This window comes from Colletes latitarsis, chromosome 4 (assembly GCF_051014445.1).
Source record: "Colletes latitarsis isolate SP2378_abdomen chromosome 4, iyColLati1, whole genome shotgun sequence".
NCBI classification, from domain to species: domain Eukaryota; kingdom Metazoa; phylum Arthropoda; class Insecta; order Hymenoptera; family Colletidae; genus Colletes; species Colletes latitarsis.
The window spans coordinates 38,340,552-38,367,913 of record NC_135137.1 but is presented as its reverse complement, the minus strand read 5'-3'; the positions used below and the strand labels follow the sequence as shown (position 1 = coordinate 38,367,913).

The window sequence follows — 27,362 nt, the reverse complement described above, 5'->3', positions numbered from 1 at the left end:
GCTGACTCTTTTCACCTCTGATGGAGCGGCTCTTCAGTGCGCATAAGATGAAATGAATTAGCAGCTCCGGAACCGGAAAGCTCGATTCACCGTCTCTCTCTCTCATTTCTTCCATTTCGCTCGATCGTTCTGTCTCCCTTCGTTCGGCTTCCTCCCCCTTTTACTACGTTTGTTTCCAGGCGCGAGAACCGTTGCGGTTTCCTCCCCAGGCTCTGCGACCACAGTTTTTCTCGAGTGTCGCGAGTCGCTGAAACTCATTAATACCACTCCACAGGACCTCCCCTCTAGCAGTTCCACCTTTTCGAACGGAACACCGATTGAAAACAGTTAAGACTTCCACCGTCGTGTGAAATTCACGGGCTGGTTTGTCTGCGTTTAAGCCGCTTCGTCGTCATTTCACTGGACCGTGTGACCTGCCCAGGCGGATGGAACGCGTTCCGCTCGAAGACCAAACGATTGATATCGTCGAGGATAACGTAGACAAACAATGCATCATAATTCAACGTAAATTTAATCCCAAACTTACGTGTTTCATGATTATTGCATCAAGAATATGTACACCATTAATGGTAAAATTGTACATCAGAGAGGAAATGCGGTGAGAGCCGTCATTATCGAATACAATCAAAATAACTAAATCATACAGTGTCAACGTTTCGTTCCCGTCCAACCATACAAAATTCGTTCGTATTAATCCTAATGGCGATCCTCGATTCGCCGATACCGCCGGGGCTAACGGTGATCACCGTATCGCCACGTAATTACAATTCCAATAGGTGTTACGGTAATATAATCGACGATGCGTTTCCATACCATAACCATTCCATTATGTCTGAAATTGTCGAGGTTGCAGGGCCACGGGTTTCCAAAGTTTCGCGCGAAACATCACGGCGTACGATTCAACGCTCGCAACCGCGACCGTGAGGACTGCTCGTCTAACGAGATTAGTATGCCGTCAGCGAGTCGACCCGACCACCCCCGGGTCCAGTTTAATTCGCTTTCGCCAAAGTTACCAGTGACACAAAGTCGAAACGTGCCTAATTATCTGACTCCTCGTTAGCCGGTGATCGCGGTAATTCTCCGTCTCTCTCACGGCTCTAATGCTAATAGATTTGTAAAGGAGCCGGGTTCCCGGGATCTGCATATCACTCGCCTAGCCAGAGATCGGATTGAATTCGAGGCGTCACGAGAGTGAGCACGCGAGGGCCTGGAAAATTGAATTCCAGCTGAACCATCGGCGACGTTCACTCGCAGAATCATTTAGGTCGATACAGGATTTACGGGATCGGGAATCGGACAGCGCGATAGCTACACGGCAACGACAGTTTGAAACGTATCCGATCGGTCTACTCGACCAGCGAAATTCCAACGAAACTCGTACTACTCGAGGAGGCCGCATATAAGCTAAAGGACCGCGAAATTCGCAGTAACTCGGCCCTCCCAGCACCGCTAAACGTCCTTTAAAGTTGTGAATCGAGGCGGTCGTCAAAAGTACCGACCGCCCTTCCCTTTAACGCGAAACGTCTCTCAAAGAACGAAGGGACGAAAGAAAGCGAGCGGGAGGGTGACAATTTTTTGATTCGGACTTTTCCTGGAGCCTGGTCATTCATCGGTCCTCGGTCTCTCTTCCTCGAGACGTAGCTGAATGAACCGAAGAGGCCAGACGAACGGACTCCGGAGGACCTCGGAAACGTCAATGGGGCCCCGACGACTCCGGGGACCGAAAAAAAGACAGCCGGTTTTCACGTTCGGTCGCCCGCTGCGCGAACCAAGTCGACACAAGTGTTCCATTGTCGATCGACGAGGATACGAGAGTGCCTCCGTGCATTGTAGCCTCGCTCCTTAACACCATTAACTACGTTTTACCTTAAATTTAACCCAAAGTGGGGGCCCTCTTGACAAATTTCAAGAATTTACGGCATCACGGCCGATTTCTCGACGACAATGCCTCCGTTCCCGTGACCGCGACTCCGCGTTTCCGAGATCCTCCCTGTCCGTCGGTGTTCATCGTCCGCACCCTCCTGTCGGCTCGCTCTCGTTTCTCTTTCATCCGTAATTGGCAGTAAAACTTGCGGTCGTGATAAAGAAAACAAATTTTAACGAAACCTCATCGAGCAGTCTTCAAAAATACAATTGTTTATCCAAACATTTGATAGTCGTGTATTCGAAAACAAAATTGAAGTAAAATAATAATAGGTGCTTTATTAAACTGTCGAATTTATCTCCTTTCTAATCCATTTCAATGTCGATCCTGATTTGAGTAATTATCTCCTCGGAAACGAGTACAGTACGATAACTAGTTTATGTCAAATCGTGTCAGTGGTCGCAAAAACCGGTGGAATTAACCCTTTACGCGGGGACACTTTAAAATAGGCATATTAAGGAAATGTAGCAAAACGACATAAAATTACAGTATCGAATTTATAAATTTCATATCACTTTAAAGAATCGTTACACTTGCATTAAAGCAATGATTTATTACCACCGACTGTGCATGTAATATACCTGATAATCTTTTATCTTTTACAATTTTAAAAACTGTCACTATAATTCTAGAATGGAAAAAATTTAATTCGAAACGAGTATCAAATTTAACTCTGTACTGCATACATTCTATTTTAAATTCCAAAGAATATATTATATCCTGATTACTTATACATTCGAGAATTAATTAATATTCTAACTAAACGATGATTGGCAGAACCTGAAGGGCTATTAGCCTTTATCGAGTCCCTGATCGAGCATATTATGCAGCAGAGGGTTGAATATAAATATATTTTAAACCCTGAACACTCCGAGGTTTTCTATCGAAAGAAATTAAAATAGTAGACGGATTCCTCAAATTTACTATCGACGTGTCAACGTACAGAAAGATTTATACAACACCTAGCGGTAGAAGTATTCTCGATGTGTGAAAATAAATCGACGAGGAGTAAATTAAACAAATAAATTTCGTCAGTTGTCGATGCAAGGATCATGTAAACAAAGCAACAACGTTGAAAAACCCATCTCTACCGTGTATTCAGCCAACCATAACGTTGAAGCAGAGGCGTGTTGCGATCGAATTTACGAGGACAGCAGGAAACAACGTTGTTTCCATGATTTTTTTAGGACGCGCCAAACGTTCTCCTTTTTAATAGACAAATTAAAAAAAAGTATTTAATTTTCAAAATTTCATTTGATTTGCATTCTTTTTTAATTTAATAACATCGATGCCCTGTGTACGGAAACCACCGCATCAAACACGACTTTTTCATAAACCACGCCCGAGGTCTAAAAACAACCAGAGATCACCGCGCATAGGTACAGCATCTGGTGATCAATTTCTTGTATTTTTCGATTCAAAATATGACAACTCGTCGAACAAATTTTATTTAAAGAGCAAGCGATGTAGGAGCCGTTCGAATTTTTAATATCTACGCTTCGCGGATAACTTTTTAACATTTCTGCCGTATCTACGTGGGAGAAAGATATTTTCCCGTGGAGATTTGCGAGCAATAAATTTGTCGGTACGCTTCGACGTAGATAAAATTAATGTTTTTATTTCTTCGACGAACTGTCCGCGCATAAATAATCCAAAACGGTGAATGTAACGTTCGCGCGGGCGTCAGCAATAACTATCATCCCACAGGAGTGTCTGCGAAAATCAATAACAAGGCTCTATCAGTATTTCGCCTCGTGAATATCAGCGAACGTTCGTTCAAACGTATCGCGAGACCAGGATAGAGGGTTCTCCTATTTTAACTAATAAAATGTTTATCGACCGGACCATATAATTTAACGTGTGATTTTCGCCAAGCCCGGGAATTAATTAATATCTTGTATAAATACGGCGAGGAAGGCCGTCGTAGCTAAATCATCAAACTGTCAAATTGTCGTTGCCAGTAGAATCTGCTTCAGCGAAACAATACGTTTGCACAAGCAAATATAATTAAATAACATATTCGGGTAAACGTTTAAAAACAAAATAGGTAAACGCTTCGATATCTATCATATAACCAACCGTGAAAGGGCAATAAATTTGTCATGGAAGGTATTTAGATAAATTCAAACGATCCATTTTATTCCCCTTAAATTAATATTAAAAATATACAGTGTCATCTTTCCCTCCGTGTTCCTTCGAATCGTACAAAAATATATCTACAAAAATTTACAAAGCGCTAGTTTATTTACAACAATATCCGATCGCCGTAAAATCTATAATCCGGATCGTTCTTTTCTACGATCCATACACGTTTTATTCCCTACGAATTAACGATTCTTTCGACGGTGTGCTTGGTGCACTCTACGTTCCTAAACACAGGACTGACGACGCCATTCTGAATCGTGTTCCGATAAACGTACGTCCCATCGATTCGTCTCCTTTTGTCGTCCGTCGGGTCTCTAGCGTCCCCGTTGGACCTTTTCGAGACCCTGGACAAATTGTGCGCATCCCTCTTGTAACCAGGACGATTTAATTTCTCCTCGGCTTCCCAGCGGAACTGCGAGCTGTCCGACTGATACGCGATCGATTGCTCGAAACGATCCACCGGCGGATTCGAGGATTCCTCGTGGCCGATCGTATCGACGGGCTTCTCGAGAGCTTCGATCTTCTCGTTCTTCAACGACTTTCCAGCGTCTTCCTCTCGATCGCATTTTCTGGACGAGTCGTCGTAGCAGCCCTCCTTCTTCTTGCCGCACGTTCTCAGACAGCAACACTTCTGATTCTGCCCCGAGGGCAGATCCTCTTTCTTGTACTTCACTCTGCGATTCTGGAACCAAATTTTCACTTGCTTCTCGGACAACCTCAGGTTCGTCGCGATCTCGATCCGCCTCAGTCGGGACAGGTACATGTTCGACGAGAACTCTCGCTCCAGCTCCAGCAGCTGAGTGCTCGTGAACGCCGTTCTAATCCTCTTTGAGCTGCTGTTCGTGGAGTTCGGGGACTTCGGGGGTGGCGTCGGGGTGCTGTTGCGCGACGGCGACTCGCTCGGCGCAGAAACGTCTGAAAAATCACGAGTCAGTAACACGGTACTCGCGATCAGCGACTATATTGTATTTAATATTTACCTGATAGTCTACTGGCGGAGGTGTTCAAAGGCGACGGAGGGCTCTGTCCAGGAGCAGGCAAGGCTCCGAAAGCCGGAGGGCTGATGGGAACCGGTACAGGCATGCTGGGTGGCCTGGGTACAGGCCTGATCGGTTGGTAGCCCAATCCCAAATTGAAGAAGTTGAACATGTAACTGGGTAATTGGTTCCCGTAGTAGGGCAACGGGTACGCGGGGGGCGAATTGTTGCCGATCAGGGAGTCCACCAGGAAGCTACGCGACATGTTCGTCACGTGTTAACTTTGTGTTTACAGTCCTCGCTTAGCGTGCACACTGGTCTCGAAACACTAAACAGTCCCGCGATCACTGAAGCATCGACGCGCAGATTATCCCATCGATTCACTGGATTTCACTTTTCAACGACGCAAAATGGCTCCTCCGAGAGACGAACGGACGCGCGAGATCTTCGCGACACGATGATACACCGTGCTCTACACCCTGCAGGACCACGACTCAAGAATATATACGGGGTGCTAACTCCACCCAGGGGTTGGTTTCTTTCGGGGCCCCTTTTGTACAGGGCCCCGCCCTTTTCCAAGGGTGCCCCCTTTCAGTTCACCCCAACGGAACCGGGGACCAAGCGGCTCGCTTCCCCTGGGATCGACACCGAGTAGGGCATTTTCTCGCAACGCTAATTCGACGGGTGGCTAATACGTCCGGAAACTTTATACTACGCCGCGACTACCCATCCTTCCACTATTATTGGCCCGCGGGCCAACCCCTACGACGTTTGCTCATTATTTTCAGGCCTCTTCTTCTCGAAACACGACTTCAAATCGATGGAAACAAACCTCGGATTCTTTTAGAAAAAATAAAGACTACAAAAGATACTCTGATGATTATTATTATCTCATTGATAACACGAGTGATGTATGCTTTGAGATCGTCAACAGTTCGTGGTCTGTTAGAATTGATAAGAAAAAGTCTAATAGTTCATAATGTTGGGTAATGGATTTACTGTATCTTTTGACAGAAAAAACGATAAAGTTTCAGTGTAAATTCAACTAATTCTTATTCCCTATCAGTCTGAATCCCTAGATGCTGATTTTCAGAAGATAGAACGCCATTTTCGTCAACTGAGGAGAGGAACGATGGGGTACGCTTTTCCGTCGTCGACGATAATCGCCTAGATTTCTGCGGAACGTGCTGAAGAATCTGCGCGGTCAATCAAGATAAGCTTCTGAGAGGAGTTGATACAGGTTTCCAAGGCGGTTAAAGAAAGTGTCGCGAAATTAAATGACTTTCTCTGCTGATCCGTCGGCTTCGAGTATAAAATCTACCAGCTTTGTAAATAAATTTTCAAACGTCCACTACCAAGTCGATGATGAATGAACGAATGCATAGAAGAAGAAACAAGAACAGTTGAAGATATAAAATCAAACAGAATGTAATTTTTATTATAAACTGACTAGTGTTCGTGACATGGAATTTGCGTTTCCTCGAAAATATCAAACAAAAATATAATTCACGGTAAAGAAGTACCTCTCTTTACTGTTTTAAAAGCTTGCACAAAACGACAGTGTACCGAAGTCGTTTGAGAGGTAATTTCGTTTCCCTCTCGCATCGATATTCAACAGCTCAGGAGATCCAAATTGAATCTCCAGTCTACCTGAGGGGCGGCCGCTCTTTTCTTTCCTTTCCATTCGACGATTTGCATTCGTGGAAAATGTACCGCTCGGCCTCCGCGTACTTTTCTAACGAGATTTTGAAGCACTAATCTCTCAAATCGGGAAATACAAATCGAATTATTCGTCGATTTAACAACAAAACTGTTAAACAGTGTTCCGTTCAAATACTCCCACGATTAATAACTCCAACGTTCATAGTTAAGGGATAATAGACAAATATTGACTCAAAGTTATCGAAGCTCGTCTAACGGAACCTCACCCACGCTGTAAAGTTCGTAGCTTATTCAACGAGAGTTATAGATTTGTCGCGAAAATCGCGTGATTCTACGCAATCTGTGGGACTTTTTCGCGATGGAGAATTCAAACGATCCCAGTTATGCGAACTCGTAAACGCGCGGGAGCGACGGATAGAGGTGGTCTGCGTTCAATCGTCGCCATCGGGAGAGACACATGCTCCGGGAACTTATTGTCAAATGTCCCTCGATTACATAGTTCTGAAACTATGCCCGCGGATATTAAATATTTCCTCGAAAGACACTCGCCTTGGAAATTGCCGATGCATCCGCGTGTCGTTTCCCAACCGAGTCCATAAAACAAACTACTCGCCGGCGCACAAGTTATACCGAACCCTGTATGGACTTATGAAATGCAAGTTTGAAACGCGGACTGCAACTTCGATATTGAATCCTTGAAACATTTTGGTTCGAGAGCAGCGAGGCTTACCGGTAAAGCTCTTTGGCATAGACGGGACGATATAATACTGCATGATCTAAAGACGTCAGCAGCGTCGTATTTAACAAACCGCAAGCATCGTACCGAGCCTCCTAAATGCCAATAATTGTAGTAATTGAACCACGTTTAAACGATTTATCGACAGACTAAATTTATCACCGACAAATTCTTGCACCTCAAATGTAAAACTCAGGAAAACGCAGAGAAATACTAATAACTCGAAATTAATTAAAACTGGCGTCCCCCCTTTTTTGCGAGGACCCTCCATGTATTATGTATTAAAGAAACGTATGGGTTTTGATCAAATTTTAATTCGTTACTTTTCATCGTGCGCCACGCGAGAGACGGAACATAAAACGGGCCATAAAACGACAGCATTTTGGTATTAAACGATTTAACCTAGTGCCCGGTGCAGCCGAAATGTGGCTGCATATGCGCGCACTGGTGCAAGTTGCAACAGTGCCGCGGTCTAATTTCTTGATTATTCGTAGGTGCTTTATCGAGCGTGTCGCGAACGGCGCCCACGGTGCTCACAAAGCGGAAAATTAATATTTAACGTGAAACGTCCATTCAAGCCGGCCAGTATCGCTATCGTCCACGGTTTCCACTTCGTCATTCGTGTTAAATTTTCGTGCGAATGGACTCCCGGCCCCCTTTCGCACCTGCTGCGCGACCGACGAAAGCAGTTACAAACTCGCACGAATTGTTCCGTTCCACGGCCATAGTTGCAGTCACTTCTATGTCATTAACGAGGTTTCCCTCGAGTGGTATATTTACTTCCTGAACTACAACTTTCGACTATTAATAACCGCGCGATGACCGTGCAAACGATTGATTCTCGGTGAAAATGACCTACGGTTCGTCGACTCTTCTAGGAAACGATAAACACTTGTTTCCAGAAACACCAGTTGTGAACGGGTGAAAGTCGCATGTTAATCGCCCTACGATGCTTCGGTAGCACGCGAAAGATCAGCGAAAACACAGCCGTGATTTTAAACCCCTAATAACGCGACTAATCCCATTACAATGTTACCAAGGCAGCGCGAGGAGGAGCGTGGCCAGACCCTCGTATTAAAAATCGGGGTAACGTTATCTCACGAGCGGCTCGTGAATAATACAATGCGCATCTCTCTCTCTTTCAGCATATGTCCGGCGTATCTGGCTGATTCGAAGGGTTGCCGCACCCTCCACGAGGGGTTGGAACCACCCTTGGTACGCTCACGGAACGCCACAGACACACTCGCGTCGGACCGCGCTCGTACGTTCACGTGCATCGTTACCAAAGTATCTCGAATGATCACCAGCGAAGGATATTTTAATTTCGCGCACGACCCCTCCTTGGACCACCCCATTGGCTGGCCCTTTTATTTGGGGCGTGTCTTTCCACAAACGGAACTTCGAGGACACCGCGACTCCCGGTACAGTGTGGAGCACAACTTAACAAATACCTACGCGTTTCTAAAACTCATTATTCTCGTGAAAAGTAACAATTCGGTGGTTGTATTTTTCATACTTCAAACGTTCGTTACATCCGTAATGATGGAAACTTAGAAGCTCGTGGACCGTGTATACAATAGTGAATTGAAAATCGAGGGATATTCTTCATTGGATCGAATATTAATATTGCACTCGGAATTCGCGAAGGAAGTTTCTCACGTAAAAGAGTACAATTTACGAAGAGCGAACAAGGGATGAAAATTCGAAGTCAATATAATTGGAAAACTTGCTTCAAAGCGAAACGCCAGTAAGCCAAGTAACTGGATCGCATTTTATGTTGTTTCTTCTTTGAAGAGAATTTTCTATGCTGGTCCCGGCACTGTTTCAATTTTCCCGTCCGTCATATTCGTATGCCTTCGAAGTTTCGAGGATGCCTAGTCTCGGATAACGAACAGTTAAGTAGCAGGGTTTCCAATTTTCTCGATTCGGGAAACTTTCGACTCGTCGTTCGTCGGAACAAACGATCCCGATAAAATTTCGTCAAATACACCGCGGACTGAAAGAATGCCGGAAGATAGTTTTCATTTCAAGTTTCTGAACACCGCGACCGCGTAACGGAACTCGTAACCAGCGCAATTTTCCCCTCAAACAAGTTTTCTTCGCTGAATCGCTGAAGCCTGCGATTGCATGTACCATATTAATCAAATAAATTTAACGCGTCGCCGAGCTAACGTCGAAACTAAGCGCATCCCTGCTTGTACCAGGTAAAAATAAAATGAATTTGTTTGATGAAAACATCCAATAGAGTCGATAGAAAATGTCGCCGGTAGCGTACACGTGGATCCTTGGAGATGAACGCGATAAAGCGTAACGAATAATGACGCAAGCAGACAATAACCCTTATGATTCGACAAGGAACGTAATCGTGTTCGAGGAAGCTTGGGTGCCTTCGTCTAGACAGATATACACGAAGCAGAAGGAGAACGTCATTCGGGTTTATTCCGCGATGATCGATCCCGTGGATCGATCGAGTTTCCCCGATTGGTGCGCGGTGAAAAGGGAATTGCGAGATCGATGTCGTCTTCGGTAAACTTACTCCTTTCTGCCCCATTATTCAGGCTGGTTTCGTTCCCTTGGTCCCGCGCTCGATCTCGAGGCAACGAACCGAAATTAGCTCGGCTCATTTCACCCGAGCAGAAAAGTGCATTCTTAGGGCAGAATGCAACGGTCCCAAAGGAGCATCCCATTCAAGCCAGACACAACCCACGCTATTGGTCATCCATAAAAGGGCCTCGGTGAAGGATGAAGGGGAAAAAAAGTTGGGAAAAGGACGAAAGAAAGAAACGGTGCCGGGGCTCGGACCAAATAATCATGGGAATGGCAAATACGATTTCGGATCTTTGCTGTCGCTGCCACGCGGAGCAAATAATTCGACCATAGTCGAGAAAGCGAACTTTTGCCAAAATCCTTTATTCCTCCTTTAACCCCTTCATTGTCGAGGATGTATCCGAACGAGCCATCGCTCGCAACAATTTTCTCTTTTATTTTTTTTTTTTAAACTCCGATCGTCGGAACCCTTCGCCCGAGATGATCGCGAATGGGTTTAAATAAAAACTCGTCGATCCATCGAACCGATTCGTCGGAACGAGACACGGCGATGTTTTATCGATTCGTCGATCGCGAATGTTCCGTTGCAAATGTTCGAAACTCGAACGTCGCTTTTTAGAACACGTTCGTCTCGCAAAAAAGATCAATAGAAACGTAATTAGAATTCAGCTACTTTTCAAAAGTACCCGAGAGAGTGTATCGAGTAAACTTAATAAGCCATCATTGTTTTCTCCGAATAAGCATGAAATACTTGATGTAAATTACCTCGTTAGCCCTCTGACCAAGGCGCGCTGGAAATTAAACGCACTCACGGAAGCTGGGACAATTACTATTCTACGTTAGTTTACGGAACTTTCTACCATTTTATGTAAAAGTTAATTAAAATAAATAATGTTTGTATGTTAAAAATTTCGAAACATGGTACGACGCATAAAGCATTATATTTACTATGGTACTTTTTACGTTCTCCTCTACCATGTTTTCTGGAAACAACACGTTGCAGAAATAAAAATATTATACACTATACTCTATAGGGTGCCCCATTTATCGTGACCTAAAAAGATATTGTTTCTTCCATGTTTATAAAAAGGAAGAAGATCGTCTTTATATCGTTTAGCCAGCGAAGGGGTTTATGCGACCGCGAAACCAGTTTGGTATTCGTCTGGCCATGGAACACACTCGTAAGTTCAAAGCGTGTTACGTACTTAGCAATCCCCAACTCTCCTCGAACTCGAGAGTCCACAACTCAATAATCCAGCTGATAGGGCACATTCGTGTGGGAGCTTCTGTTTCCAGAGGAAAAGGCTCGATGTCCAAACTCGCGTATATTCCGCGCAAGAAATAACATGGTCCGCGAAACGGATCGTTCTTTTATAACTCTGCAAAGTTTCCATTGGAAACTTCGGAAAAAGAAGGATCAATTTGTCTAATTAACACCGCGTGTAATAAACGATTGAAGTTACCACGAGCCCTTCGAGGACCTCGATAATTACAGTAGAGACTTCCATAGAACGTTAATGTAATTCGATCGAAAAAATGTAGAAATTAATTTTGTTTTAATATTTTCTGTTGGCAGAGCACGTTCCAAAATAGCACCGATAAAATTCTACAATGCGTAGCGAGCTTTTGTTGCGAGTATTGAAAAAAAATCCCTGTTTCAGCGTATTGTCTAAAAAATACACAGCGATGATCGATACAATTGTTTTCCGATTCTTTTTCCAGGAATATCGCGCTGGAGAAAAATGTCAAAGGTTCTATTTACCATAGGGGGACCAAAAGGGTTCGCGATGTTAATAAACTTCGTAGATTAGCTTGTGATGGCGTTTCGGAACTCGGAAACTATGTATTTGGCCCGAATCCAGCGCGAGCGTGCATCGTTGACCTTTTTGTCGGCGGCCAGAGTATTGTTTCGCGCGCTATTGTCGACAACAATAACCGTTCCCGAATCGCGATGATCATCCTAGCGTGAGTTATTCGATAATTTCGCTGGGTTACGCGTCCTCTTTCCCTCCAGTTTGGTTCGTTCGTTCGCTCTTGTTCCGCCAACGATCATCGTCTTTTGGCTATTTCCGTTCTTGGTACTGGTGTTTTGACACGCGCCAAGGAGTCTTCAGGAATAACGCAGTCAGATTCGGATTTGTCGAACGGTTCATGGATACAGCACGGTTTCCTGCACACGGTGAATCGGCCACGATCTTCTTGTTCGCTTCATAATTTCTCAACGGCCGGTGAGAGTATCATGAGACGTAATGATCGGCCCGTCAGAAGGTTAAGAGACTCCCTGTACCTTTTAGTTCACGGATAAAGGAACGCTAAGCGCATTTTCCCTTCGAGCTGTGACTGAGAGAGCGAAAAATTCACCAGAGGATCTCTTCGCGCGTACGTTTCTATTTTTCAAAAATGACTTATTTATAAATTTCACAGTCCAGAGAATTACGAATTAAAATTCGCTGTTTTTAACAAAGATTAATATACTTTCGTTATCGTAGTATAACTATTCACGATTGTTATCGTACTCTACGCATATTTTATGCGCCTAACTTTTCAGTTAAAGGTATAACGATGGAATAATAATCCGCCCCGTCGTGTTCTTTGATGTTTAAAATCTGAGATGAGAGAATGGAACGAGAGAATCGCTAATATCGCTCAGACTTCTTTTAAATTATTCATGGACGTTCGGTTAAATCTCGCTGTTTGCGCCGAGGAACAAGGTAAAAGTAAGTATTCAGTGCCGCTTGCGTGCTTTTTTCAATCCATCGTGAACGCAATAAAAAGAGTTAATGCAGTTTTGCTTTACGATTCATCGTGAAACGGAATTTTTAAGGAGATTCGAAAAGGACAGTTAACTCTTCTTGTTTTTAAATACAGAAACGTTTCTGTTCTCGCGATACTTCTATGGGAAAACTTCTGAGAACTTTCTTAGTAAATTCTTTAAAATATAATAAAAGTTCTGTGAAAACAATTTCTTCGGAACTTTAATTAGCGAACTTTCGCAAGGTAAATAAAACTTCATATTTGTAATAAATTGTAGATAAAAATTTAAATGATTTACAACTACTTTTATCAACGTATTGAAAAACTTGCTTGTTTGGAAAGGGATGATTAGATTGAAACGAAAGCGAATTTGGTAGATCGTATTCCGTCGGCATGAACGACACGAAACCAGGGCGGGATGTCGGAAGCTATTTGCAAACGAGGAAGACCGATGGCAAAGTTTACGGAACAATGTAAGATTTAGAGCAGCGTTCGGGGACCAAAGGGCTCGTATTTTATTCAATGTATCGCGACCCGGCTGCCTGAAAGTTTGCCATTTTCCCCTTCCCTTAAGTAACAACTCGAAAAATGAACTTTCGATGACAAGGCGATACGAGAACTATTCTTCCTCGTCGATGTTTCGTCCCGCGCCCTTCAACGTCTACCATTTTATAAATTCATCAGGGTTGCCTGGGAAAAGGGTGATCCCAAGATCTTCCCTCGTTATGAATGTCTGATCGTCGCATTGTGTCCGATGCTTATTTAGAAAATTCTTTGTCGCTTTCCTTTTTATTCGATCGTCAAACGAGCTCTATTATAAAATAAGTGTAAAAGCCTCTCGCAACGCTGACTGCAATGTTAAGGAAATTGCAGAGAACTTTTCGAAAATCCTAATTCTACGCAATTAACTGTTGAAAATCGTGGAAAGTTTCCGCCGGAAACCGCGAGGATATCGTCTCTTTAACTGCCACGTGGCGCAAAAGTTGGACCAACGGCGACAATACGACGATGATTGCGCCGCGAACTCCGTCGTTTCGACGACGATGGAACCTCGATAATTGCAGAAAATCGTGGCTGAAAGTTCGCGTAAATACCGAGGTAACCAATCCGATAAGAAATATCCCCGAGACTCTATTGTACGCAAAGCACAATTGCACCCTCGTCTCTTCCAATAAATAATCATACTCTCCTTTATTTATTTTAATACGTTTTATCAGACGATTCGAATGCGGGAGTGAAAACCTGGGTAGGGTCAATCCGTTCCGGGGCTGTTTCGCGAAACTTCGTTCGTTGACTCTCGTGCGCGGCACAATAAACGATAGATTGCGTTGTAACTTCGTTTCGATTCGTGCCGCGGGAGCCCGCTTCCGATCACGTGCCGCATAATAAGCGCGTGCCAGGATAATCATTCCTGAAGACACCTCCTGATGAAGGCTACCGTTCTAGCGCTAACGGGCGCATTGTCATGTCGCGTCAATCCCATGATTAATCCCATTATCATGGCCAGGCGCGGGTTCCCCGGCCGCTCGTGCCACCACCGGAACCCAATAAAGCCCTCGAGGCCGCCGTGGCGCGTCTTTTCGAATCGCGAAACGTGCTTCAAAACGCGAAATCACCAATGCGATTAACCCTTTCTGGTACCAGACCGTTAATCCCGGTGGCCAAAGTGTAAATCAACAAGAAAGGAACTTGTCATCGCTGTGTTACACAACGTAAAATAAATTATCGTGCAAACCATTGCAGCTTAATTTCAGAAATAATAGATTTAATAGCGACGTTTTGCGACGCTCGCTTGGAATCACCCTGTACATTTTCCGATCATCGTATCGATCATGCGTATTATCTTAAGAACAATGCTCCCTGTGGATGAAGCGCGTCGTGACGTGGGTGACAAGCGTCGAGCAAATATTGATGAACCCTCCCGAAACGCTATCAAGAATGTAAAATAATGGAGAGACAGGAGCGTGTAGAAATAATTATTGTCCTTGACACCGAGTTGGCCCGGAACCAGCCAGGTGCGCATGGCTCGCGTTGGTCCATAGATTCCTCCCCCTCGGCGACATCGAATAAGGGAGACGGCACGACACGAGTCCATAAAATCCCATAAACATCCCCAAGAATCTACCCGACGCGGTTGGTAAATCGAGCCACTGAATGGAATAAAATATCGCTTTTTGCGGCAATTTTACGGCAATTTTCCGATCGGATGAAACCGCTCCGGCGCCAGGTGTCGGGAAAATCTCTGTCCTTTGCCTTCCTCCTCCCATTTGTGGAAGACGCCGATATTTTCTGTTTGTCGGTCCGTTCTCCTCGTTCTCCCTCTAACCAACGCCTCTGCTCGATTAACAGTCGACATCGACGGATGAGCAGTCTACGTGGTTTCCACAAAAACAGGTACGAACGACAATGGAGGGAACGCGTGTCTCGATTGTACGGCCAATGGTCCGTAATCGCATTCATCGAAAAAGGCAAGGACATTTTTGATACGTCGGGGTTCATATGAATGTGCATTAAGCAGCTCTGTGAGTCACCATCGAAAAACACTCATAATTCTCGAGACTACATGCGTTCGCAATATTATTATAAACACGATTGCAGCGGCGGACGTAAAAATTTCGCAAGGGGGATGATTATATGTAGCTCTACGGATGTCTCGTGAAAATGTACCACGGAAAAATAAAAAAAAGTACATTTAAAAGGATTAAAAATGTAATTTGGATTAACGAATACGTGGAATGGGAACGTATTGCCAACGACAGACTTGGTGCATCGAGAATAACAACAGAAATACGTGATAGAGGTAAAACACGAATTCTTCTCTAAATCATTTCCCTCGATATTTCACTAATGGACTTTAAATATTGTTCGAGCCTTGAACTATATCCGCGAAACAATTCCCGTCCTACAATGCATGTAATATTTAATAAAACCAAACGTTGCAAAAAATATCGCATGGAAAGCGTTTCATCCGTGAAACGACTGATTTATTTGATTTTTAATTACAGAATCCATCGGCACGATACAATTCGAAGAAGCAACTTGATCTCTCGATAAAGAAGTGTGCTCGTTTTAACGCTCCTGAATCGTTCCGGTGCAATTTTAAACCATAAAGCGTTTTGGACGTCGCTAAACCGTTGCACGATTTATTGGACCAATTTCGCCCCCAACGAAGGAGCACAGACGCTAAGAGGAAGGAGCAAATCGATAACAAAGAGTTGGTAGGATTTTGCCGTTTCTAAAACACGGACGGAGATTTAATTTGGCCCCGTTACCAGACAGCCTGGGGATAGAAGGTTGCAAACAACCGGGCCACGGTTAGCCTAGATGAAATTTGGCGGAGACGTTTGTCGAACCGTACTACGAACTACTGATTTTATGGAAAAATAATTATCGTTCGAATTCATTCGCATTTTGGACAACTACGATATTTTGCAAGATCAATGGTTCTGAAAATTTACCGAGAAGATGGTGTAGTCTATGCTCAGAGAGCTGAAGGCAGCTTTACAGGCAAATGGAGGCCCAATAAAATATTAATATGACACGGTGTAACCTGCAACGTTAAATAATAAAACCGGTACGCTATCTTTTATGACGTGCGACGATCTATCATAGCTCCCACGACTACGGAAATAATTCTTGCGAGCTTTCGTTCGCTGTTATTAAAATTATTATGTCGCTACGTCTCGAAGCTTCTCGAATCGTCGAAATTTTTATGGAACGAGAGACAATAAAGGATCTGTTATAAAATACAGGGTGTTCGGTCACCCCTGGGAAAAATTTTAATGGGAGATTCTAGAAACCAAAATAAGACGAAAATCAATAATACCAATTCGTTGATGGAGGCTTCGTTAAAAAGTTATCAACGTTTAAAGTTCCGCTCGTACTGAATTTTTTTCTCGAAAGTGTGTAGGATTTCGGGGGTATGTCTGTCGACCAAAAATGATTGTAATTGGTCCCTGCAACCGAAAATAATTTTTCCAAAACGATTTGAAATTTTTTAATTTTGTCGAAAAATTTCACAACTTCTCGAATTTTTTTCTCGAAAGTGGGTAAGATTTCGGGGGTATGTCTATTCACCAAAAATGATTGCAATTGACCCCCGTAAGTAAAAATAATGTTTTCAGAATGATTTGAAATTTTTGAATTTAATTTTTTAATAACTTTTTAACGAAGCATCAATCAAGAAATTCTCTAGAATCTCCCATTAAAAATTTTCCCAGGAGTGGCCGAACACCCTGTATAGTAAAACGGGGCTCGTTCGACATTTATTTATTAATTGTCGCTCGTGAACAGGGAACCGCTTGAATGGCGACTTGGAAAGAAAAATAATTCGGTCGACGGTAGAGGGATTTAACGACGCCGGGGGCGAAAATTCGTACAAAGGAACTGAAATTAAATCGCGGTCATCAAGATCTCTCGGATTCGTCGCTAAAAAGGAACGGGGGCGAAAAGTTCGCGCGAGTCCGTTAATTTGCGGAAATCCCTGTCGAAAAGCTTTCCCCCGTCGGACGGTGTTTCCTTTGTAGCGTTTAATTTTCTTTCATTTAGCCGGAGCACTGGTAAAAATAGGAGGCACCCCGAGCAAGCGACTACTTAACGTTTCTCCCCGGTGCCGTTAACGCGGATCGAATCGCTCGTAACATTGACAGCGCTCGAGCCCCTTTTACCAACGTAAACTCGAATGACAGAGAGACACCGTTTCAGCAAAAGCATCTCGATATTGTGCTCGAGTGGCGTCGAGTGCCGGCAGGGCTCGTCTTTAGTTATGGCGTGTTAGTTACGCAATGCTTACTTGGCGATAAATTATGTCCCGCTGCATAGAGACGCGGATGCTCCTCACGCAACGTCGAGGATCGATCGAAATTATTCTCACGATCGCGTGAATTGGCAGACGATGCTAACGATGACATCGGTATTTTAAGCAGAAACTCGATATCGGTGAAAGTTATTCAAAAATAGATATTATATTTCTATAATACTCCTATTCTGGATTGCATTACACGTTTCTTCGAGTATCTATCGTTTTAATTTCTCAATAAAAGATATGAGTTTCTATATTTTAGTTCGCCCCAGTGCGTTAAGGTGAAGTTTGAACATTGACCGGCCTTTCTGCGATTTCGAACGAGAGTTCGAAAAATCGCCATGGGCGGGAATTCGTCAAAGCGAGCCTAAAATAACAGGTTCGTGGAGAAGAGTAACGAAATATTGGGTTTTTTGGTCGAGAAAGTCAGTTTGGGGGAGTGCATTGTATCGAGCGTACTTTTGCGTGAAATATTGGCATCGCGTGGCGTGGCGACTTAGACGTTCTGCGGTAACGAAATCGTCTACCGAAAAGTATGACTGATAATTCGATTTATCGAAACGCTACGATCCCGTCGGCCGGCTGGGGATTTGATTGAACGAAGAGCAATCGCGCAAAAGCGTTAACCATATATCTTTTGGTCCGTGACAGGCGTCGCTGCATTTTCGATATCCTTCCATTTCCTGATAACCGTCGTTATTTATGTTTAAAACTGCGTACACCCGTGACTATCATACGGTAGAGCCTCCATTATCAATCCTAACAGAGAGACAAAACTATCGGGGTGAAAGAATTGTCCGACAATAGCTTCGAATATTCGCTTTTCTAGCGAGACCGAGCGTTCTGTGTTTCGAGCAAATTAGCGTGAATATCGGCAACGAGGATGGAAAAATAATATTTAGGAACGATTTTGCTTTTATGGTAGAATAAAGTAGATTTCAGCCACGAGCTTAAATGCAAAAAAGAATCGGGCAATTTGGAGGAGCGAAAGAGAAAAATGGAAAGAAAGGATTCCGAGAGAGTTGATGGCACCGAAATTCAAAATTCAAATTCTCTGTGTTGCAGAGATAGGGTGGTCTGATAAATAAAGCGAAGAATTTTATGCATGAGGCAATAGAGGTGTAAAGTCCACCTTTGTGTCATGTTGAGCCAACCGGATTCAATGAGAAACGAAGTGATATGGTCGCATGTATAAACGAGAAAAAAAGTAGTATATATTATACTCGAAACCAAAAATTTAAAAGTTTTTGAAGAAAGATATTTGGGATGTAATAATTACGAGAATCGAAGTATCGTATTTTGAAAAATTATTGTGCCGCAATGATGTTTGCTTGAGAAGGCAGGAGACGTATCGCGACATTATAGAGTATCAGGCAAAGAGAAGATTGTAAAGGATTTAGGTGTATAGTCCGTGAGAAACCGACCATTCGTGAATGTTCAAAAGATTCGATTCAACTTTGGATATTGCATAGACGGTACATGCAGTATCAAATACTACAAAGATGCGTATATCATCGATGTACGTATAAGCAGCACAATTTATAGCGACGTGGGATAACTTAGCGATGCATGGATAACTCAGTGTCGTATTTATAGAACGGATAGAATTCATTCACTAACATTAAAGTTTATTCGAATATCACAAGATTGATAATGGAAGATTCGGCCGTGCTTATAGATCGCGATACATCGATCTCTCGCCAACGAAGCCACTTAATTAAAAAAAAATCTTGTTCTCCGGTTACTTTTCGTTCGACCAATAAATCCGTGAGCTTAGCAAATCGACAGCCCTCCAATAATTAATTTCTCCCGGGCGCGTTTACTCTGGGTCTGCTTGCCGGACGACAAAGTCTTCGGATGAAAGATAATACCGGTGAAAATAATCGATACGTATTTCTTTGCGTTATCCCGTCGGAAATCTTAATTATAAGTTCTTAATTAAAGGCTGGATATTAGTTTCCAGTTAATAACGGCGCGTTATCTCGCGTCATTGTTTAACGAATCGAGTATTCGGCGAACTATTTGCTCGAGGAATCGAAAAATCAAAGAAGCATCGAACCTTGTTCTTTACGCGTCGAAAAAGAAGTGAAAAAGTAACGCGTTGAGTTTTGTGACGGGACTCGGCGTAAACGGTGCTCTAAATTTATCCTTTCTGAACCATCCACACGCAATCTAGAATCAGGCTGAATACGTAACGGTGTCTATTACGAGAATGGAAGAGGCGCAATATCGTCTGCCAGTGAGCGAAGCTTTTATGGCACGTTGCCAAACCGATCACGGACCGATCCTTTCGGAAATGACATTCCCGTGAATTATGCGATTGCCTTCTCAGACATATGCCACGGGTTTCCCTGTATTAGCACACGAACCAACCGCGATACGCGGCCTGCCCGTTTAAGTTAATTCTATTGGCAATCTGGCCGCGCCAAGGTACACGTATTACCATTCGCCTTATTTGTTCAGGCCGTACGGTTCTCCTTTCAATTCCGCGTCGTAATCCTCCGATATATGAGTCTCGTTTGTAACTTGTAATCTCGCTCGAAACGTTCGACATAATTCAGAATTAGCCCTGCACCGTTTCGATCTTCAGGTCGTCGTTGCATTCGAACAAAGAATTCAACGAAAATGATCGACCGATTTCAACGAGAAGCTATGCGTAGGATAATACTCGGGAGGATACCATATTTGGAAATTTAAAACAATTATACAGGGTGTTCAGCCACCCTCGGGCAAAATTTTAATGAGAGATCCTAGAGACCAAAATAAGACGAAAATCAAGAATACCAATTTGTTGATGGAAGCTTCGTTAAAAAGTTATTAACGTTTAAAGTTCCGCCCGTACTGAATTTTTTTCTCGAAAATACGCAGGATTTCGGGGGTATGTGTATTCACCAAAAATGATTATCATTGACCCCAGCAACCAAAAATATTTTTTCCAGAATGATTTGAAATTTTTAATTGAATTTTTCAATAACTTTTTAACGAAGCCTCAATCAAGAAATTGATATTCTTAATTTTCGTTTTATTTTGACCTCTGAAATCTCACATTGAAATTTTTCCCAGGGGTGGCCAAACACCCTGTACAGTCTGCGTAAGTTTGCTTAAAAACGAGATCCGACGGATAGCCAAAGCCGCCATGGAGAATAACTAAAAACGTATTTTCTGGGTTAGACGTTTCTCTAGCAGTACGTAAAATACTCGTAATTTATTTCTTTGTCCCCAAATTCCATTCTCGGGTGCCACGAACGGTATTTTAGCCGCAAAAGTAATGAATTCTGGTCCACTCTGCATCGTTCCCCAAATGTAGAATACACACCGCCAACGCTAGTTCCTAGGTTACGAATGGTGCAATAATTATTCGCGTTAGAACTTTAAGCAACCGCGAAACGCGCGTCTCTGATGTTTCGTCGAGGAACCGGTGTATTTTCAGTTAATCGCGACTGCCGTCGGTGATCGCAACAATGCAAGCGCCATACTGCAGCTCATTGTTTGCCTGGCTTTTCACGATAGGCAAATTAGGATACACAAAAGTGAACTACAGCGTGATGCAACGAAGTCTGTTGTTGGACGAAACCGCGGAATTTCTTGCATTTAATGCATGACCCGTCGCTTTCGTTGCAAAAGTTTACTTTTTACGTTCCAGGTACTATTGCTCTCGCGACTGCTCAATTTCCGCATGCAAATATATGTGTGCAAACGACGTACCCCGAAGGCTTTTTGTTCGCCCCTCGACCCCTCCACCCGAATCAATTATCGTTTCATTCCGTCGAAATTACCGATAATTCCAACGCCTGTCGGATTAAGGATCGATATTTCCAAAAAAGCGCAAAAATTTTGGTGAGTTGACATAAGCGGCTTAGCGACGTGTGTCTATGGGGCAGCTGTACCGTCGATCTATCGAAAACCCATCTCTTTATATATATTGTTCATAGCACGAGCATTAATCCCGTAAATACCGAAATTATCCGGGAAGGGCTCTTTCCGAAAGGCAGAAAAGGGCGCAAAATCACGGTAACGTGTAATCATTCGTCCAGGTAGAGATCGTGCACGAATACAAGGGCCATTTTGCAAATTCGAAAAGTATGCGAAGCATCGTTGAACCCGTTCGCGATTTCATAGATAATTTCACGCGTACTACCGTAACAATTTTCTATTAAACTCCTCGTTTTGTTGTGATAAACAAATTTGTTAACGTTCGATCGATTTTCTTCGTCGCGCTAGGATAGTTGATGGTGCCGTTTCAATAACGTTGAATAATTAAAATGACGCGCGAAAGTTTCCTTTCCGGAAAATAAAACCTAAAGGAGCTATTTGATTTCAATGGGATGTATTCGGGATTAGAAATGTTTCCGAATCTAACCACAGAATCGGAATCCTAAGTGGGATCAGCCCAATCAAAATCTGATCGGCAAACTGTTGCACTTCTAAATGAGATCAGACTAAATTGCACGATCAAATCCTAATCAGAGCATGAGAATCGAAACCGATCTCGATTAGAACCCAAAGACTTTACCACGCTATATGCTATCGTATCGTCTATTGAAAAATTTAGAGTAAACGATATAATTAAAGCGTTTACGGTTCTTTTTTGTTTCCAGAATATACTTGTTCCAGTATCTGTCTGTGGAGTTGTTCAAAATGAGAATGACATTCAGTACGTTTCAACAAATAATAAATCACTTTTCAGAAAAACCCTAAATCATTTAAATCAAAAGAAATTTGCAAAAAACATGGGCAATGAAATGGTATAGCCATCTAGCGGAAAACATATTTCTGTATATCGACACCGTAGATATCTGCTGATGATACATAAAATAGATTTTGCAAACAAAGTTTTCTCATGTTGGAAAATCTAGGGTATGGACAAGGTATAGAATAAACGTTGCAACAAATTATTTATCGTATCACATAGATTGGAGACCCCTTATAATTTCTGTGTCAATTGCAACGTTATCGGTGCACACTGGAATTTGAACTTAGCACTCATGGTGTTTAGAATTAAGACTAAATATTGGGAGAATTTAATTATTTTGGAAGCAATCAAAGTTAGGTCACAGACAAAGTATACGAGTAGACCTTTCACCCAATGTAAAACAGCTAAAATCCGATTTGTGTCAACCTGCATACGATTTTCAGTCTCAACTGCCCAGGCAGTTTTATTTTCCGATCTATGTATACCTATTACACATAAACGATGTAAAGAATAGACCTATCGTTAGTGGGATGAACGCTGTCGCTGTACCACGAGTGTCTTATAACATGAGATACATTCTTCCAAAGTGGAACGAAATGTTAAAAAGATCATACATCAAATTGTAAGAGGATCCTCGTAAGAAGGCTTTAATCTTCGTAATAGTTTTAATGGGTCGATGATCAACAATGACTAGCTTATGGTCACTGGTGGTCAACAGTGAGGTGGACATCAAGATCAGCGGTCCAGTTAAGATCCAGAAATGGTCAAGAGATGGGACCAATCGAAATAGTATTGTTCTCTAGACCAAGCGGTTCTTAACTCTTCACGTTGACATTGTCTCCCCACTCTTCGACTTCCCCACTCGAAGACTACCGCTGGACAAATTCTTCAGTACCCCTGGAGCATCCAGGGGGATCGGGTCTCGCGGGCCTAACTCAGGCCATTCGTGGAGTGCTGACCACTGGAGGGACCAGGAGTGACCAGGAGTGACCAGGACTGACCAGGACTGACCAGAACTGACCACTACTGACCAGTGCAGATCCGACTACTGACCACTACTGACCACTACTGACCAGTGCCGGACCGTGATGACCACTGGTAAGAACTATTTAAAATTGCTCTCCCCACTTCTATTTTGTCGTTTGATACCAATTCAACGTTATGGAACTGTCTAACGCTTTTGCTAAATTACGAATCGTTTCTTATGTTACAGCTGGACCTCTGGTGCTGCTTCCTCGGTAATGGTAACTAATGCTCAACAAGTAGTAAGTTCACTTTACTTGTTTATATTATTATCACAAAATTGACCGGTTTATTTTATTTGTTTGGTCATAATTCGGTGTTGTATTACTGTCCGGTTTTATCTGGTTATTATGTTTTCCTTCTCTATTTCTACTTCTGACTTATTTTTTGAATTGATATAATTGTGTTGGATCATGTACCATTTTTGTTTCCATATTATTTGATGTATTTTGTTTGTATATTATTTCATGAATTTCGATGTCACTAATTAGAATAAGATTTTTATTCTTATTCTATTTCGCTAAGATATTTTGTTTGATTCTTGGGTATTTTTATTCTTTGATTTCATCGTTGGATTTTCAATACTGCGTTGGATTTTCAATCTTTGTTTCTGTTCGTCTTTGAAGTTTGTATGGTTCTTCGGACAATTTTTGTAATCATTCGCAATTTTACTTTGACTTTATACTCTCGTTACGCAAGTATAGGTAGAATACTTTGTTCGTAACATGTGTAAATTTTGTACATTTCCTTAGGTAGGTCTAGCATCGAGAATCTTATAGATTCTCACTTTTAGGTACATCAGCACAACAAATTATTCCATCGCTACGTCTAGTTTGCATGGTGGTTATTAAATTTCCTTTCGTATGTCACTAATATACGTATCAATTTTAGTTTCAGATTATTTGTAGGGGCATCGAGGGAGTACGCCACATCCGCCGAGGGACATTTAATTCTAAGTCGGTTAGATTTAAGCTTCGTCGCGAATCTTAAAATTAACGTCGAAGATTTCTTTATTGTACATATTTTCGCGTCTGTACCAAGCAATTATTCAATAAGTAGCTTCTCGTTTTCTCGTTCCCTCGTTCCTAGCTTCGGTCACCGCTGTTTCATCGATTGAAACACGTGATCGGCCGTGTATCTGGTCCGAAAGATCTAATCGCCTTCCCTTGGTAAGCTTGATTGAGGGAAAACGGCACTTCGCTGGAAGGTGTGGAGTTTCCGTATTCTGCGGAAACGCATACCTTCCAGCGGAAGTCGACACCGTCTCAGGTACTCTCTCTTTGTCAGACAGCCTAAGTCGGGTCCTTCGGGCTCCCGGCGGGTTGCGTTGGAGAAATGGAGACCTCGATTCGGAGTTGCAGTTCTCTGTTTTCTTGTTGAGATCGAGTTAGCAAGGGCAGTAGGTTCGATCCTCGGATCCGCTGCACGGTACAGCATCGCGTCGCGTCGCGTCGCGTATCCCACGATTTAGCTTCATCCCTCTTTTTAACCACATAATTGCTTGGTACAAGGAACTTTGTTTCCTTCTATCGTCCGAATTTTAGCTTCAACTTGACTAGACTTGAGCTTCGACGTTAATTTTAAGTCCCTATTGTATGCGTCTCCCAATATTGCCAAGTAATTATTTAACAAGTAGCTTCTCTCGACTCGTTCTCTCGTTTCTTGCTTCGGTCACCACTGTTTCGTCGAACGAAACATGTGATCGGCCGTCTAGTTTGTCCGAAAGATCTAGTCGCCTGCCAATGATAGATCGATTTCTAGAAATAGAAATCAATCTACCAAGGGTAGTGTCGATCGATCCGAAGATCTGCTGCACGGTTCAGCATCGCGTCGCGTCGCGTCTCCCATAATTTAACTTCATCCCTTTTTAAACGAAATAATTACTTGGCACAACTAAACTAGAAGATCGAAGGAACATTGCTTCCTCCTATCTCTCTAGTTTAGTAATCTAGCTTGTAAGAATGTAAAAGGGAGATCGATGGAACTTTGATTCCATCTATCTCCCTTCGGGTCTCCACTCGCAGCAACCTCCTCGTGGTGAGACCTGGGTAATATTATTTACCGTTTAATTAATAATCGTATCGTTCTTAGCTGAGTAATGCAATTATTAATTAAAAACTAAATAATATTAGCAAATTGGCTGCGATCCGCCTTGCATAGGTCATCGTAAATATAGACCTTCTTCACTAGGTTAGTTTCGATTCTCATTGATTCATCAAAGATACTAGAGTATTGTCTCAGACGAGGTATACGAGTAAATCTTTCACCCAGTGTATTTTTCCGACCCATTTTTATGGGGTCTCGAAACCCCATTACCATTTTCGCGTCATTCGCAACGTTACCAACAGATTTAGAAATGAATTTTAATCCCTTACATAGTCAACTAACATGTATTTATGCAAACACTACAGCTGTTTGCCTATCAATACTAATTCAGTGAATAGTTTCTCAACTGACCGTCATCCATGAGAAGAGGACGCTAAAATCACCACCGAATTTTCAGGTCGGTATGGCAGTCAGATTAGGCCACGAAAGTCCACAAGGTGCAAGGTCTACTCGTATACCTGGTCTGTGCTAGAACCCCATTATCATTTCCGTGTCACTCGCAATGTTACCAACAGATTTAGAAATAAACACAAGAGGAAGTGAGACAGTAAATTTTAATATTTTTTAACGGAATGGAAGCACTACGATCCAGAATTGGGCATCAACGCGATAACATATATATTTCTAATACAATTACTAATGCAATCCGAAATTAGTTTGTAAACGCAACACTACCCTGAAAAAAAACGCGAAAATATTCATCGTCCGCAACGCTAAAAGTAATCACGATAAATCCAAATTATGCGCAACGCTATTTTCAAAACAAACGCGATCATTTGAGTTCCGCAACACTAAAGCAAACCACGATTTGCCCCAAAATACTGGCTGTTGATCTGAAAAACTACAAGTACTACAACTACAGGCGACAATAGTGACATAATAGGAACATGGAATGACTCTCCATCCTCATCCGAAGATGAAGATGAAGAACCATTTGTTGCAGCCCACTCTTGCGACAGTTTGTCAGGGCCTCTTCGACTCCCGAGAGTCTCTTCTTTCTTCGGCGGTCCTGCCAGAGCCTGAAACTTAAACCTACGCTCGAGATTCCGTGTAACACACAGTCCTCCAACGATTCTACGAATCGTTATCGGACCAGGTGTCGAGAAACTCGAGCGGGACGAGCGTTTCGGGGATCCTACCGCGAACGAACGCGACCGCGAAGAGCGACTGTAAAGTCGCGCGATTCCAAGAACCGAAAGTGCAAGCAACACAAACGGTACAATCCGTTTGGATCGGCTAACATTTCGATTCTCCAAATCGATCTACAGGTACAGAACCTGTGGCAGTCCTGCCCCGACCCTACCTACTTATATCTAACACACATACCAGAAAGTAAGTTACCTACCTACCTAACCCTATATTTAAAAAATTGCAAAACTCATTCTCGCAAATATACGCTCCACGGTTCTCACACATAATGTCCGGGCGCAAAGACCTACACTAGAGAGGACACCCCGGGGGTCCTCCGACACCCGAACTTTTCACACAACATTCACACTCTAATGTTTACGTACCAATGCCTGAAATCAACTGACAAAGACTAATGATCATTGCGTATTTCAAGTAACTTTCAAATAATAGAAGCTTTGGTAAAATGATTTTCTACATTCTGCTATTTAAAATCAAGAAATTAATTGTATCTACGTTTCGTTATTGTCTTTGAACATGCAAAAAGTATGAGCCAGATGAAATAGAATTTTATTTGCGAATTATATTAAAGTTTTAAAACGACGCAATTCCACAGCCTAACCACACACACACACACACACATGTGAAATTACGTCGCGCACGATACACTAACTCAATGTCAGTCGCAAATAAATATTATTAGGAATTCTTAGAAACTAAGTCATCGTGCTCGTTGCCTTCGCTCACGCAAATAGCACCTGGGCACTTGGGTGAGTTTCGGCAATAAACACGGAATGGTATCCTGAAAATCCTGAACTAGAAAAAATGGTTACTGTAAATGCTAGCGAAATAGTATTTATATATTC

At 42.7% G+C, this 27,362-nt stretch overlaps 1 protein-coding gene across 1 annotated transcript; it reads right to left on the bottom strand.

The window, feature by feature from the left end:
- Positions 1 to 4,244: 4,244 nt before the first annotated feature.
- On the bottom strand, positions 4,245 to 5,311 carry LOC143341131 (uncharacterized). Its single transcript, XM_076763801.1, has 2 exons — positions 5,050 to 5,311; positions 4,245 to 4,984 (listed from the first exon to the last, which is right to left on the bottom strand). Exons 1-2 carry the CDS (start codon positions 5,309 to 5,311, stop codon positions 4,245 to 4,247), a joined length of 1,002 nt encoding a protein of 333 aa, XP_076619916.1.
- Positions 5,312 to 27,362: the final 22,051 nt, after the last annotated feature.